The 17,668-nt window shown below is 38.9% G+C and overlaps 1 protein-coding gene across 1 annotated transcript in view; it reads left to right on the top strand.

Annotated features, from left to right (window-relative positions):
• suclg2 (succinate-CoA ligase GDP-forming subunit beta) overlaps window positions 1-17,668 on the top strand; it is a 125,673-nt gene that overhangs the window by 14,914 nt on the left and 93,091 nt on the right. The window contains exon 2 of the mRNA XM_057361836.1: window positions 16,101-16,242. Within this exon, the coding sequence (XP_057217819.1) occupies window positions 16,101-16,242 (142 nt within the window). The remainder of the gene's footprint in view (window positions 1-16,100; window positions 16,243-17,668) is intronic.

Here is a 17,668-nt window from a genome sequence, read left to right as displayed (position 1 = left end):
CTGGTATCTCCATTTTTTCTGATTTTTATTTTGTTCCATAAATCATTAATATTACTCACCCCCATGTTTGTCTATGGATATTACAAATACTGTATATACCCAGTGAAAAATATTAAAAAGAGCATGTCAACTTAGACATCATAGTGTTGAATTATTTACAAAGAAAGGTTTTTTCAGTTTCTGAAAAGGTTTTTGAGTTCTTGAAGTTTCCATCTGACAGCGACGGTAAACACATTTAAATGAAAAATAAAATAAAATAAAAAAATATATATAGGGTGAATTCAAGTGAATTGAGATGAAGTGGAGAGATTGGAAGTGTCCCAATCGAACTGAATTCACCCTGTTTTCTTACTCTCTGTCTAGCTGTTTTTGAAGACAAGCACCCTAAATGAATTGCATCTGGCAAACCACTCTAACTATTCTTCAAAACTGATTAGATAATATGAAAAAAGAATTATGAAGATATTTAGTTTAGCAAACACCTTCTAATAACGTTCTCTGCCTCTGCAATAACTTCAGTTAATGTAATGTAAGGCGATGCAGGTGGAGAAAAATTATATTTTATACCAGTAACATCATGGTATATTCTACACAATCCAGTTAACTGATCCAATCTGCTATATGTCACACTGCAGATTTGTTGAATGAGTTGCCCATACTGTTTCAGCCAATTTCATATTTACCTTTAGATGAGAATATTTAAAATTCTGGCAGAAATGATTTGGCTCGGTGTTTACTTGTTCCCTACTCCACTCAGCATCATTTCGTACAAACGGCCTCCGAACGCAATTCATTTCAATGGGCTGTTTTTACTATCTGTCAAAGTTAATGAGAAGCAGGTCTGGTATCTGAATAGGGTTATAAGAGTAATGAGTGAGCCAGAAGTCTATTACATTCAAGAGCTGCAGACCCTCTCCAGCACTTTAGAGTGTACACACTATGGTTTTTAACCCTTACCTCTGAAGTGTGCGGTATCACCTTTATATCCGGTTGGATTATAAGAGATCTGCCCATCACTGCGGATCAATTTTTCTGTTCTTTCCATTAAAGTATTCAGTGTTTCCCCTAGGTTTACTGCTTTGAGGTGGGGGCTGCGGTCTCTATATTTTTTTTGCAGTGAAGGTCCGGACAATATTTTTTAAAATAAGTAATATTTAATCAATCAATCTAATGTTTTATCAGGCCATTTATTTTATATTCTGATAGCCACAGTCTGTATGAAACATAATATTTTAATATTTTTAAAACTACTGAAAACAAAATGTAACAACTGAAATGAATATATCATGAGCAGGAGTACTTACAAAGTTACTAAGTAGCCTTTCCATGCCATTCATACTAGAACTGACGGACACAATGCTTCGGTATCCGGGGAACATGCCATCTGAAGATAATGAGGAAATTACGTCGCTCATGCTCACCAAGTGCATTCCAAACGTCTACATAATGGCACGCAAATGTCCTGTTCACTCCAAAGTCTAAACTCCAACGGCTCTTCCCTTCGAAGGAGTAGGGCATAGGAATGATGACTATATTTGGAATGTTACCGTTGACGGTTCGGTACAAATACACATACCGTTACACCCCTAATACAAGACGTTATGGATTATAATCTGTCACAAACCTATATAGCAAACCGTAAACTGACTGGCAGCTAAAATACTTTATTAGGCTACTGCTGCATTTTCGTCTACTTAAGTAAAAGTGTCCATTTATTTACCTGCTCTTGGTGTCTGCAGGTCTTTAAATGCGACGCGTCTTTGGCGGGAGAAGCAGCGCTCACGGAGCGGAAAGGGTTAAAATGAAGCGCGTTTGGCGCTAAATAAAGATATATTAGAATATATAGCGGCAAAATTTAATCAACATTATACATGTCCCTGAGTGCGTGTGATGTGCACAGCTCAGTTATGTAGACGCGCTGCTCAATTTAAACTACAGAAATAGTCTGATGATTTGAATGGTTCATTATGTCTTGCGATCTGGATGGAACGAAGGATGAACTGGATGAAAACCTGTCATCCGGTGGGAACTGGACTGTTGCTTGTTAGGGGCGGGACGTGCGTCTTTTCTGTACTTAGACTCGGAGCAAGAGAACGAATGTTGCCATTTTCAATTTTTTTTATCTGCTTTTCCGGTGGTTGACGCGACATATTTTCCCATACGTGCTCTCTGTCCGCTGGTGGGAGTGTGCTTACCTGTGTATGTGCGCACACGTGTCTGTGTGTGTGCGCGCGCATCGGGGCGGAACTTGTTACGGAGAATTGTAAAGGCCGAAATGACATGCCGCCATGTAAATAAGATAAATAACATTGTGCTATTTAGTTTGTTTAATACGAGAATAAGGTATAGACATGTTATATAGGAAAGGTAACCTTAAATAACTTTTAACTTGACCTTCAAGGGGGGCGGGAGGTGCTGTGGGAGGGGCGGGGTGCCCCCCTAAAGTAATGGTAGGGGAACACTGGTATTGCTGACATAACAATGAAGATACACAGGTCTTTAACCCTTAAGCACAAAAATGCAGTAAAATGAGTTCTTGCGTTTTGTGCTGTATAATTCATTAGAATGCTCTTTGTTGGTCATTGAATGAGTCCTGATGAGACATACAAATGCTCCGCAACCTTTTGTAGCCCCTTAACTTTGTGCCCGACTTTCTAAGTTGTTGTAGGGGCCTTGCAGAGCATCTGCTAGCCTGCAGAATTTGATGCAACTGCTGCCACAGCTTTCCTCTGTCCTCTCACCTTTGTGTGAGGACAACCGATAAGTCAAGATCTGCTGTGGGCCACCACGTCCTTAAGAGACATCTGGCATCCCAAAGGATCCGGAGATGCTATTTTTTCAATGCTAATAAAGGATTCAAACCGTAAAGAACAGCAAATGGTCTTTGTTTAGGTCAGTAAATAAGGTTGCTTTAGAATTGTTGGGTTGGTCTAGATGGCCCAAGAGATGAACTTTCTTTATTCACTTCTGTCATCACTTACTCACCCTCAACTAGTTCCAAACCTGAATACATTTTTTTTGTTCTGTTGAACACAAATAATTTGGAAGAATGTTAGCAACTGAGATTTCTGGGGTAGACAAAAATTGTAGTCAAAGGTTCCCCAGAACTGTTTGTTTTCCTTAAAGGAGCCGTATGTAACATAGACACCTATGGGTTGAGCTTGGAATCGCAGTCCAAATTCAAAATATTGGCAAGGGTTTTTCCCCACCCCTCCTCGTTCTCAGACGCTCACAGGAGTGTAATGGAAAACATCAACTCTTATTAAGCCCTATTCGGATGGTAATTGTTTCTCATAAGGACATCTAAAAAAAAAAATCTTGGCGATAAAACAAAAAAAATGCATTCGGACAAACATAAATTCATGGAGTTGGCGTGAGTTTGTAATCCTGCGAACCCAGAAAATGTACTTCTCACATGCTCAGTCACATTACAATTTGCATGTAATTAATAATTATAATGGAATAAAATTGATATTTTAAAATGTCAATATCGAATGTTTTCATGTTTTTTTGTCTTCTTTCTGTTCTTATCATCTCCCTCTCTGTGTGTTGAAGCAGCGATCCTGATCTATCGATCAAGTTAGCTAGAATTTATGTGAACTTGTGTGTGTATATGTTGTGTGTAGGGATGTAACGATTCACTTAGCTCACGATGCGATGCGGTTCACGATTCTGATCTCACGATGCGATTTATTCACGATTTACTCACGATTTATTTTGAAAAAATGAGTTGAAACAAATTAGAAATGAACAACGTCCCTTGCATTATTTCTTAAATGCTTCACGTTTCTTTGTATGATAAAATAATGTTTTATTTCAAATAACAAAACTAAACTGCAATTTTATAACAAATTAATAATAGAAAAAGTCTCTTTAATATAAACAAACTAATACTGTCTGTGCTTTTCTTCGATTTTTTTGCATTTAAGAAATATCAGCATCCACGTTTAGGTTTGCAGTGAAAATAGCGGCCCCTGCTGTTCAAAGAATGTATTGCGATTCAGTTCAAGCCTCAACCGATTTGAATCGTCGCTCATTATAACCGATTTTCAACCGGCTCACGGTGAATCGTTACATCCCTAGTTGTGTGTGCTCGAGTGATGCATCTACGTGATCACGTTAACAGAGGAAACTTATTAAACTCTGAATCATCTGGTCATCATACAGACACATGATATCATTCGAAGCTGTGAAGGGTTTATTTATTTGCGTAGAATTCGGTGCTTGGCGTCTACGCCATGGCTCTCAGCCCGCCCTCTGTTCGTTGGTTGGACGGCTGGTGCGGAGCCGGAGATAATCTGGGAGCTGGTTTGCTATATCAGACTGAGTACAGAAGCGAACTGAACTGAAATTGAGCGGAAGTACGAAGTCTGACGTAGTCAGGCTGCTATAAATCCTGAACCTCCTAAAGAGCAACACTCTATGGTGCTTTTAAAGGACCCTTTGGATGAAAGTCAAAATTTTTGTGTTTAAATGCTATAATCGGGTCCCGGGTGCATCTAGCAACCCAGAAAACGTGAAAAACAAGATCCCTGTAAGCCTTTCTCTGTAAGCATGTGAGAAATCGAGCCGTTCAGATTTCGCTCCTGATGTGACATAGATGCAGGCTCTTATTATAATATTACTGCCGCTTAATCTACACAATTCCACCCACGGCGCTGCTGCCATTGTTGTTTTCACAAGCAGCAGCGGTGTACGTGACGCCATGGCTAAAATTTGTGGACAACTTGCATTTTTGGGTAGATTACAAAGTCCGTTTATGGAAGTCGTGCCACTCGGTGGCCATGTTTTCAACGCCTCTAGGCAGCTATTTACGTAGCAAGTCAACAGTCCTATCTTTTTGAATGGTGGAAGGCAGATATTTTTTAAATCGCTGGCAAAAATCACAAGTAAATAGCATATTCCCGATCAATGATTAAACCACATATGGACTGTACCATAACTTATGTTTGCTAAGCATAAATTGCAGTAAAAATCACCCTTTTTAAGGTCGCTTCTGCGCATGCGCACAGGCTGGCAAGCGCCTCACATAAGTCCCGCCCCAGAGAATCGTCATGTCTTTATCGATTGACTATTGGATGGTTTTACTCGAAGGCGGGGCTTTCTTCGCTAGAGCGGCCATATTGAGCATTGCATTCCTCTCCATTCATTGTAATGGCAGTGGCGCATCTTGTTTTAATATATATTATCTTTGGTAGATTATCCCTTTATAGTCACCAGGGCTCTAGAGTGCGACCAATTTGGTCGCACATGCGACCTTATTTCTCAATGGTGCGACTAAGAAAAATCTGAGGTTGCACCGGTGCGACCAGCCGTTCGAGGGAGAAAAAAAGTCTCTGCGACTCTCAAAGTCTCCTTGTGATTCAACAACAGACACACATTAGGCCCATATCGTGGTCTAAACCAATCAGAGATAGTGAAGGGCGGGCCCCCCTCTGATTGGCCGTGGGCCAGATTTTCCTGTACGTGTTTGTACCAGAGGTCGCGTTAAACGAAAATTCTCTGTCATTGACAGATTTTTTTTACCAGTGATGGAAAAATCTGAAGGCCGTCCGTCCGTCCGTCATTTTGACGGATTACAATGAGGGCAATTTGTAACTCCCCGTTTCCCTTCATTAGAGCGTGATATGCTCGCGAAGGGACGTGCGTGCTTTCACCCGTCATATGATGCATCACATATGATCGCATCATATGTGATGCGATCTGGGAAAACCTGTCGGATGTCGCGCTGGGACACCTATCAAAGTAAACCACATAGCATGAAGAATGAAGGAGTATCAATGCACATTTCCCGCCAGTCCAGTGTAAACTACGACATGCAAAGTTTTTTATACAATGTTTTCGTGAGATGACAGAGCTCCCCGTCTGCAGCACCGGGAGTTATCCGATCGCAAAACATACAAGGGATGATCAAAAGTCCAGACACTATGCACATGATAAACAACGTAAAACTTGCTTCACTGCTTATTAGTTGTTGTCCGTAATGTTTGCTAGTTTCCTTGTGTAGTGATAATGGCAGAGCTCTCGTAAGTGTGCCCTGCACCATTTTCCTTACTTTTGTTTTATTCAAACGGTTTTGTACAGTATTTTTATAGACTTCAACACTGGGAAATGTGTTTTTTTTATTAAATTGTTATTAGAGTAAGTCATTTACTCTAATAACACTACTCTAAAGTGACTTTTACTTGTGATACTGGACTGTTGTGCTTTTATTTTCATCACTTAACTTTAAACCAGTTTTCCTCCAAATTCCGTTCCTGAAAATCCTAGCGCTTCAGCCGACCTCAGCCATAACTTTTGTTACATACACAAGGTATGAGCAAAATAAAAACTGATTTGGAAAGGGCTTGAATATGGTATCAAAAACTGTAATATATAAATTTGCACCATGTGGTGGGTTTTCCCAGATCGAATCACATATGAACATAAACATTAAAACATTAAATATATAGATGAATATAAACAACAACGGCTTTATTGGGCATTCAGTTGTATTAAAATACAACACTTTCCGAGACGCAAGTACAGCGTGATGACGTCACGAACATACTAATTACCACCTAACTAGTGTTGTCACGATACTGGAATTTCTAACTTCGATACAATACCTAAAAAAAATCGATATTCGATACCGTTTTCGATACCACGGGGAAAAAACTTCCATAACAATAAGGCCCTAAATTTTTTACATTTTATTTGAAGTTAAATTGAACAAGACTAGACAATGAGGTATGTTTTTACATTATTTATTAATTGTTAATCTGATGTTCATTTTACTAATACATTTATTATTTAAAATCAAAGTTGTATTTGTCAGTATTAATGGACCAGAGCTTACATAAATAGTTGTATTTTTTAACTAACATTTAAAAGAGATTAAAAAAAACTTGAACAAATGTATTGCTCATTCTTTGTTTGTTAATGTTAGTTAATAGCCTACATTTATATGATTACAATTTTTTAATTTGGCTTTTATTCACATATAATCATTGATCATACATATAGACAGAAACGCAAACTTTAAACGCATGAACTGTTGCAGAGACTACGCACTGGACATCTTTCTAACATTAACAACGTTTAACCGGAGCAAATGAGACGAGTGGATGAAATCATTGAACAGCGCACGCACATAGAGAGAGCGCTATGGTAAACACGGAAGTGCAAACTTGTATCACACTCGAGAACTGTTGTGGAGACTTTACCCGCACCAGCATCATTTCAAACATCAACTTAACCAGAGCGAACGAGACGAGTGGATGAAATCATTGATGAGCGCACATAAAGACAGAAACGCGTGCATTAAACATGAGAACTGTTGCGGAGACTCTGTACTAACATAAACAACATATAACCAGGGCGAATAAAACGAGTGGATGAAATTATTGATCAGCGCACATACATAGAGCGCGATGGTTAACATGGGAAGCGAAAACGAGCGTTCACCAAGCGCCAGATGTGTTACTGAGACTGGCCATCTTTTCTAACATTAACACTTTTTAACTGCCCCAAACGAGTCAAGTCTGTGAGATGAGGCGGAGCTCTGTTGACACAGCGTTCACGTGCAGTGTGTGTCAACTCACTGTCGGAAAAAAGAGAGAGAGCGGGAACGCGCAGCTGGTATCGATACGTGGGACATGCGTATTGGAACCGTTTCAGATTTTTCAGTATCGATACTTATGGAAAATCAATATTTTTGACAACACTACACCTAACGCCACCTTGCACCATAGTGACGGGTAATAATAGATTATGACGGATTTTTTACGAGCCTGTCAGTCAAAATGACGGACAATAAAAAAGTCTAGCGCAACCTCTGGTGTGTACATGTGAAAATGCGTGTGCTGCAGTCAGACAGAGAGGTGAGTAGCCTATAGGCCCGTCAGTTAAACAGAGTGGATGTAGCCGCGGATGATGAGAGAAGATGAAAAGAACGATCGACAACTTTTTCGTGAATAATTTTAAGTTAAGGCCTGATCGGTCCGAAAATCATAAGCAATGATCTGACACGGAGCCATCAACCTCCCAGGTTATGTCAAGCCCTGGTCCATTTATCTTGAGATGTTTTAAGTTTCAGTTCAGTGAAGCACTTTAAGCACCAACACTTTTTCAGTCAGTTACCTTTCTTGTAGAATTGTGCTTCAAATAAAGAACTTCATATTGACCAGATTGTTAGTTAATCATTTACAAGTAAATTTTGCCTATATGGACAGCGATTTAAAAAAAGTGAACTGGTAAAACTGCGAGGTTAAATGCGATGCGGTCGAAAATTTGGGTGCACCTAACTTTTGTGCTGGTGCACCTAAGAAAAAAAGTTAGGCCCACCAGTGCAACCAGTGCAGAAAGTTAGTCTAGAGCCCTGGAAACGGAAGTTGCGATTGACTTCTTTTCCATATCGTGACGTGTATTTGAGTGAAACGGCTTCTGAAATTAGAAACAAATGTAGGGCGGTGCTTTATTTTGCCCTTCCCCTTTTGATTGGTTTGTTGTAAGTTGAGCCTGAGGGGAGGGCTAAAAATGCCTGGCCATTGGACAGTCAGTATTGTCCTACCTCTTTTTTGTTGCTGACGTCATGTGGTGAAGAGTTGTTGTTGAGACGGGGAGAGGACCTTAACGTTTTTGATTAAAGATTACAAGTGCAAATTAATAAAAAAAAAAGAATGGTGTGCACGGATGAATCATTTATAAATATCACTGCAAATCTGTGTAAAACACTTAGAATTTTCCTGTTTGATTGCATGGTGACTTTAAGAGTTATTTCAAATTTGAGAGTTTACACCAAACATTTGTAAACCTAGTTTTTATGTTCTAGAGTTTATGTGATTCATATTCCTCTTCAGGGATTTATTAGCATAATATTTTTTTGTGTTCAGCATCAAGCACACAGTGTTTAACTTTTGTCCATTTGTAGAAATGTTGACTGGTTGCTTTACCATTGAAAAAAATTACTGGCAGTATTCACCATCCCATTAAGGGCTCTATCATACACTTGGCACAATGCGGCGCAAGTCACGCCAACGCAAGTGTTTTTTGGTAGTATCAGCCCGTCGCAGTTTTCATTTTCACATCCTACACCACGTTGTTTAAATATAGGACATTTGCACCCATTTGTGCGCCCATGGGCATGCTGATCTGAAAACGAGGTGTGTTCAGGCGCATTGTTGGTGCGTTGCTATTTTGAGGCAACTGAAAAAGACTGCGCCACTGACCGACTGAAACCTAGTCAGTCAATGGCGCAATATGTTTTTGGTTATTTACAGAGCGCGTTAGTAATATGCGCCTATAGGCGGGTGCACAGCGTGTGTACATTCTGCTTATTACACACAGAGGGACGCGCAGCAGCACACAAACATGCCAAATATTAAAAATAAATTGATTACAATGTAAAAGATTAAAATTGTGTACATAAAGATACAAATCCGGCTTGTCCTGTAGATGGTCTGCTCGCGCGCTTTAACCTCCGAGAAGCGTCCATTCTTTGCTTTTGCAAATTCCGCCATTTAAATAGCGAATCTGCCATGGCGAGAGCGCAACTGGCTCTTAAAGGGAATGGGAGATGAGACTCTGATTGGTTTACTGCACGTTTTGCCCAAAACACACCCATGACTCATTAAGAGAATAGGGACAGCACTTTTAGACCATGCGTCTGGCGTGCTGACCGTTTTCCCATCCTTAAACTAGCAAAAGTGGATTCGGGCACACCTAAAGTGCACTTGCACTTAAAAATCCCCTGCACTTTAGACCATGCGCTTAGATCGTTAAAATAGAGCCCTTAGTGTGCTTTCATTCTCTTTAGATGAGATGGCATGTCGTCGCTGTCGGGCAGAATCCTCGTATCTCCAAAACCATTATTTTTCAGGAAATTAAAAAACTGCATATTTTTTGAGTTATTAAACATTGTATTGTTAAAGTTGGTATTATACCTTATATTGCTATCATATACTTGTGTACCAACATTAACACAACATTTCCCCAAAACCATGTTTAATCGGAGATACAAGGTTTATGATTTGGGAGCAGGGAGATAAGAGATTACGCTGTCATTGATAAGAATGGTACGGACACAGACGTCGCTGCTGCCAGCAGTGTTCATCAAAGTCTGCGGTCGCGTTGAGTCTTTTGACAAGAGACGAGGCTTTAAAAGCTAATGAAAGCTAATGATTGTGGTTACATACATCTTCCTAAACTCTATTTTAAACGTTGGAGCTATGAGTGATGCAATACCAAAATAAAACGTTAAACAGGCTGTCTAATATAGGCAGATATTAATCTGCACGCAAATAAAGTCGACGGTCGCGTTGAGCCTCTTGACAAGAGAAAAGGCTTCAATAGTTAACCAAAGCTAACGACTGTGGTTACATGCATCTTCCTAAACTCTATTTTAAAGGTTTAAGAACTATAAGTGATGTAATACAAAAAACGATGAGCTGACTAGGTTGTCTAATAGGCGGAAATTAACCGAATCTGCTCGCAAACTTACCTTCGTGGCTCACGGGCTTCCTTCTGCACTGAAGCATTACAGCTATCGATTTTTAACAAAACAGACCTACTCAAATGTATCTAACCTAACTATTTTCACTCGTTATTGTCTAAAAAACTTTCAATCAGGAGACGTAATGCCGAGAAGCTCCCGCGGAGTGAAGAAGAGGTGGAGTTACGAGACTTCTCAGACAGTTGAAGTGTCCAGTGGAGTTAAGAGATTTGCTCTCAAGCTATTTTCAACACTTTAGATTGGTTAATAATTTGTAAAAATAACAGACCCACATGGGGGACTGACCAATAGCATCGATTTGTGAAAAAATATGAAATTGACCAAATTTGGACATAGGAGGTTTCCGCCCGACAGCGACAGTGTGTAAACTTACTACTAACCTGAATAGACAATGGTTTGGACCTCTTCAGAGACCTTGTGATGTGTACTCTCTGGATCATTCTGGTATAGTTTATCGTTCTCATTTTGTGCTTTTTGACTTTGTCTGCGAAACTGTAATCTATCTTTGTTTGTTGACCTAGTTGCTGACCTAAAATTCTATTTTTTACAATTGTAGTTTCGCCTTGCTTTGCTATCCGTGAGATATGGTACAACGTTATACAATATTATTTATTTTTGCAATAGCCAAGTTCAAATTTAATTTGCAGATTTTCATTTAGTGACTAATGTTGTAAAAATTATATACTGTACCTTTAATACAGTCTTGTCTCAGTAATGTTCAAAATGACAATGACTAATAAAAATTCTGTGTGTACTTAAAAAAAAAATCTTTATCTGTTCAGCATAATGTTTGGTGGAAGGTTAAGAACCGAATGGAGAAACATTCTGTCAGAAAATGTAAATTAGACGTCAATTAATTTTAACTGTCAAGTATAACAATTTTATGCACTGCATAATTATGGAGTTTTATCTTTCGAAGAGCGATCATGGCAATATAAAGGCATTAATGGATTGCATCTTTAAATTTCTGATTTGTTATGGTGGTATTGCAGGAGCGGTCCTTATGTTTAAAATAAGGCAGGTAGATGGAGACCATATCTATGGAACAGAACGCAAGATACACAGCTGAACTATTCTTATATCTTAGGGAGTTTTTATTTTCCTCAGTTATTTGCCTTGGCTTGCTCACTGGGGGCGTTAAGACATTAAGGCACGGTATTCTGTAAAGCTACTTTAGTGATTGTGTTAATTAATTACATGAGACAGTAATGTAATTACTATATTCCTAAAGCTATTAAAGCTTACATCTACAATGCCATAGTTGAGTTGCTGAATGATGAGATGATAAAACTCTCAGGACTGTTTTAAGCATTGAACAGATTTTACACAGAATGACTTGTAAGAAGAAATGGAGAGTTCCAGTTTTTTTACCTTGAAGTGTCATTCTTTGACATTTAACAATCACTGCATAATGTCACGGTTTTCGCTTCAAGCTTGCCGTAAGCAAAACTCTCACCAAAAGTATTGCAGACTCTGAAATGTGTTTCATTCTCTGAGTTTAAAAATATTGACTTGACTGTTCATGGGGAAAGTTAAGAAATTGGGTTTTATGTTGATGTTGGGATGCTTTTACTGCTTTTCTGTAACCACGGCTTTAAAAGGGTAATTTTTAATTAGACTTTAGCTGCTGATGGATTGATTTATTAAATACAACAAGCAAAATTAATCACATCCAGAATAAGTTTGTGTTTACATAATGTTTGTCTGTATACTACTGTGCATATTAATTTTTCATTTACAGTATAAACACATACATGTATTTAAGATATATATACATATGTGTATAATTTAATTAATTAATTAAACATACAAATGTAGTACTGTCAACATGCATTTCCTAAATATATGCATGTATGTGTTTATAAATACAAAATAAGTATACACAGTACACAGACATAAATTATGTAAACAAACTTTTATTCTGGATGGGATTATTTTTGTCCGTAAACATGTGTGGTTTTACTTGAAGTGCATATGTGGTTTTTACGTCGCAATACCTAAACATCTTTGTTTAAGCGGGAGTTTTGTTTTTCTGTCTTTGAGCCTGACTGCCCATGTGTGTTAGGGTTGTTTGTGTGTGTTGGTATTTAACTGCTGTGTCTCCAGAGTGCTGATGAAGATAATTACTGTTGAGGCAGAGTCTCAGGGGAGATCAGACACCTGCCGCAAACTCATCCCCCCTCCCACCTCCCCAACCGCTCCCACCCGAAGCCCAGCGCAGCCTGCCTCACTCTCCACCTCCACCTCCACCTGCTTTTGCCCTTGATTGAACTAATAACCTGTGAACCCACACAGTGGGTTCCTGCTAAATATAGCAAGATGGGGGGAAAGAAAACAATTACTGCTCACATTTGTGAAGAGGTTGCCATGGTGCTCTTTCAGCACTTCTGCGGTCCAGTTTATCAAGCGGGTTGGGAAACGGGAGCACCGATGACACCTGACAGACAGAAGCAACCAAAATATAACTGTTAGAATAACAAATATCAACGCCTGGGATCCAGGCTTCGATGTTGATAATTTTAACGTATATTTCTGTCATTAGACTCCAGATTTAGCTGTTCAAACACCTGACATCTGGCATCTGGTGTCACAGTTTCCCCCCCTTGTGTTTGATTGACATATGACTGTGAATCATGAGTGTGTGTGTGTGTGAGGATGATTTTTGCACTGTTTTTGTCGTTTACTAAAATCCCTCGCTTTTAGTTTGAACAGCTCAGAAACGAAACTAAATACCATACAGTATAGATCTGACTTTGAGTTTCAGTGTGAATAGTAGCAAGCATTTTTGTCATTTGTGACACATCTTCTATCAAGCATCCTTTATACCGTTTTGTGTTGTATGAGGCTTTGTCCGAAGTAACTATTTTCCGCATAGCGACATTATATTGTGAACCACGTGAAATCATCTAAAGAAAAGTTAGAAAAGTATTGAACGGTTATGGACAGTTTTGGCATTATAAGATAACTGAAGTTTTAATTTCATTCATGTCTTATTCTTTCTCCTTCTTTCATGATTACTTTCCAGTTTTGTGCCTTTTCCCCTGATCCTCCTCTTCTTATTAATTCTTGTTTCAGTAACTTTGCTCTTGGTAAGTATACTTCTTTAATGATTGGAAAGTATGGTCTATTTAGAAAACAGAACTTTTATTTCCCATATGAAATAATAAAAAAGAAGTGAGCAGTAAAGCTCAATATACCCTAGACAGTCAAATAATACCATTCTCCTTTTAAAGTGTAAATAAAAAGCTTTTAATATGTAATTAAACATGCACTCACACACACACACACTTCAAGAGCCATGTCACATTTCCCCACACTGACATGCTAAGTAAAGCATTAGAAACTTTTCTGTGCAACTGAAATATGAACTTGGATTTATTTGCCTGTGATGCCACTTTATTCCTTCCGCTGAACTATTTATAAGTAGGTTTGTTAACAAAACACTAGCTCGTACAACAGCGAGCTGTTTCCTGTTTTAAATGCTGCTACAGTAGTAAAAAAATTCAGTAAATGCTATTAAGTGTGACTGTGGCCATTAGAAATGACCCGAATCAGAAAAATAATACCTTACTGTAGAAATTGTGATGTTTTAAAGCTGACAGTGGTCTTGTATACTTAGGTGTGAAGTGCAATGGTGATGGGTACATCCCCCTCATACACTCAAAATGTTAAGGATTGTGTTTTTTTTTATTCTGGACAGGCAGTTTTGCATTGAGAGAGACAGTAGAAATAAGAAAAGGAAACTATCATGGGGCGAAAGGGGTTTATTTGACATGGGTCATATTAATGTACAATTAATCGTGCAATTTATGCAATTAATTGCAATTAATCATAATTAATCGTAATTGTCAATTTTGGCTTCTATCAATTACAAAAACAAAATAATCGAGGTGAAACAATTATCGTGCAACATTCAATTTTGCAAGAATCTACAGCGGTGCAGCTTTTTTACATTTTAAAAGTTGTTTATTTATTTTTTCATGTTCAAAATTCAGCGAGTAATCATGTAACTAACCGTGATCTCAGTTTTGGCTGAAATAATCATGATTTTGATTTTGTCATAAACAAGCAGCCCTAATGAACTGAGTACTAAATGATTACCCTCAGAGCTTGACATTAACAGCTGTGGCCAGTAAGACAGACACTCCCACTAGCCATTTTGGCGGTTTGAATATCATTTTTTAATTTTAGTTTTCTTAAGTCATGCGAAATAATAAACAATGCTCAATTTGACCCTACGAAACTACAACTCCCATGAGCACTCCCTGCACCTAGTGTTTGGTCAACGGAATGCGCACTACCGACACGCAAGTCCTCGTGAAGAAGTTAACGGAAAATTCCATTGGTTATAATGCCAGCATGTTGAATAAAGCTCTTATATTTGGGTGGTCAGTTTGCATTTTTAAAAGGTTTTAAATCTAGCTAAATCAAGTAAAATGAAGTTAATTTTAAGTCATTTTATTCTAATCAAGTAATATGATGTCAACTTTATGTCAAATGAAATATCTTCCCAGCAACAAAATTGTGGCCAGGGAAATGCTGAGTGGCTAGTAACTTTTGCCATTGTTGCCGGTGAGCAAAAAAGTTAACGTCAAGCCCTGATTACCATATTATTTACCTTTAAATTGTAACATCGTGGAACTTTTCTGGGCTTTTTATTATAAAACTCTATGTTGGATATTACACAGAAAACTTATTTTACATTCTGCTCTTGGTAAGGGAGCTTTTATTATACAATAGAGGCAATGTCAGAGAATGGTACTGTCACTCACTGCAATATTAAAGTTTTGACTAAACCTACCAAGAATATCCGTTTAAATTCGGTTTTGTGTTATGAGAAATGTGATGGGAGCATCAAATGCAATGATATGATGAATCATACTTTATTTAGTTTAGTGTAGCCCAGCGCAGGGTACACTATGATGTATGCTAGTGAAATGATAAAGAGGAACCCTGCAGAGAATGAGAGCAGTGCATCTTTCAACTCATACCGGAGATTAAGTTAGCCAGTGGATTGGAAGTTTGTGAACGTTCTTTGTCTGCACCTTGTGTTTCTGGATTTGGTGTTTTGTAGTGTGCACTTCTGAGAGTTGTACACTTTTTAGTGTACGTTCCTGTTGTTCTTTCGCAGGCTGCCAGCTTTGGTAGGCTCCCTCATTATTTTCCATAGAGACGCTTAGACGATTAGCAGAAGCCATGGAGAGTTGTTCATAAGCATGACTTAATCAGGTGCTTGACTGCATTTAGCACCGGAAGACTCCTCAACAGCCAGTGCTGCTCTGATAACCTGTCTTCGTGTAATTCTGCAGTAGTGCATAATGGGAAATTGTCTGTTTAATAAGCGTCTTATGGATTATTGTTAACTATCGCATTTAAGGCATGTTCATCAAAGGACGTGACCGTGAATATTAAACCAGCTGCAAGCTGTAAGGTTGAGAAACCCTAAAAGGAAACGAAGAAAGAAGGGCCCTCAATCTGCTCTATTACAATGAATGCCTAAAAAGTCTATTTGATCAATGAAATGTTTATCGCCGTGTATCCATGGCAGGAAATGTGTACCATTGATCTGCTTCAGTGTTAATAACACCGTGATCTGTCTTTTTTATAGTTGGCGAGGGTGAGCCCCAGAAGATGGCTGAACCTGCAGGAGTACCAGAGCAAGAAGCTCATGCAGGACAGTGGCGTGGCCGTGCAGCAGTTCTTGGTGGCTGACACCGCTTCTGAAGCCCTGGAAGCTGCCCGGAGACTCAGTAAGTATTTCCAAACAGCTCCCTATGAAGTATCTAACACACCGCGGAGAATTCACTGACAGCAGTGCTGTTTTGTTTTTTTTAGTTGCCTTTAATAGCTTTTTGAGTGATAGGCAACAATGTGATTACATGAATAACACTTCATTGATAACATGCTAATGAGGTTATGTTTATCTGTTAACTCAATTGGTGCTTAATGCGGAGATCAGACGTCCAACGCTATAAAGAGAGCCAGAATTACCCAATGAAAAAGATAGCTGTGGCCAGCATACATTGCATTCATGTTTTGTTTCATTTATTGTGGTGGATGTGCCTTCAGGGGTCAACGGAACTGAAGATCATCTCGTATTTCTTTACTTTCTTGCATTGTCTTCTCTCATGCGGTTTTATTGCTTTCTTTCCAAATTTGTGAGCTTTGGTTTGTGGAGACACACATCCTTTCATATGAGGCATTTCGTTTGGACTTTGACCGCAGAAAGTTCTGCTCAGTTGATCCAGTCGGAGCTAAATCCGAGAGGTGAGCTGATATTGGCGAGCGCCGGGCTTTTAGTTTCACGTGCGTGACACACTGGACGCCGTGTTAGGTGTCACAGCTGTAATCTCAAGCTTATATTATTGGACAGAAATGGGCTTTAGTGCGACATGTCGCAGCCTTCGCTTTAGTTCTTTGAGGGGCAAAATATTTCCACTCAAATACTCTTTTGGGTTTTGTCAATTAGATTCAGAAACCCCAGTGCTTTCTCAGGTCAGCCGCGAAGGTAAGACAACGACATCATCTTTAAACTTTATTTGGAAATGTACTCCGAGATGGCATTTCCAGCCCAGCACATTCAGTGGTTCATCCTGCTCCCGATGGGGTAGGGCACGGCCTTGGCCGAGTGACATGTAAGAGGCAACCAAGCGAGATGTGAAGGATTTCTCTGACTGCGATAGTGAAGTGAGCTGTTCTGCCCAGTGCAAAAATGGAGCACCGCAGTTAGGCCCACTTACCCATGCGGCAATTCAGCTGACAGCTCAATCTCAGCTCTGCGCATTACTGCTTCCTGCTCACCCGTATCCACTGCAGTGATACGTTTAAAAAGTGTCGCGCTGCAAAAATGACTTGTTAATCAGTGCGTGTGTATTTTTTAAGGTATTCATTAAACATGCTTTAAAAACGTTATAAGTAAAGTTGTGAAACCATGACTGAGTTTGTCATGAATTGCCTTCAGTGCTGAAATGACCTTATAGGGATAGTGAGGGTGATTAATTCATGACAGAATTTTTATTTTTGGGTGGACTATCCCTTTAAAAATAAATATTTAAGATTCACTTAATAGGACTAGATGTTATAATCCCACTATTTACATTTTTCAACAATAAAATTTAAACAAGCTTTAAATGTAACACATTTTTTTACGCTTTTTTAACAACCCGAGTTAAGTTT

Source organism: Triplophysa rosa, linkage group LG20 (genome assembly GCF_024868665.1).
Source record: "Triplophysa rosa linkage group LG20, Trosa_1v2, whole genome shotgun sequence".
Classification (NCBI taxonomy): domain Eukaryota; kingdom Metazoa; phylum Chordata; class Actinopteri; order Cypriniformes; family Nemacheilidae; genus Triplophysa; species Triplophysa rosa.
The sequence above is the reverse complement of the archived record's forward strand: the minus strand, read 5'-3'. Positions and strand labels throughout refer to the sequence as shown.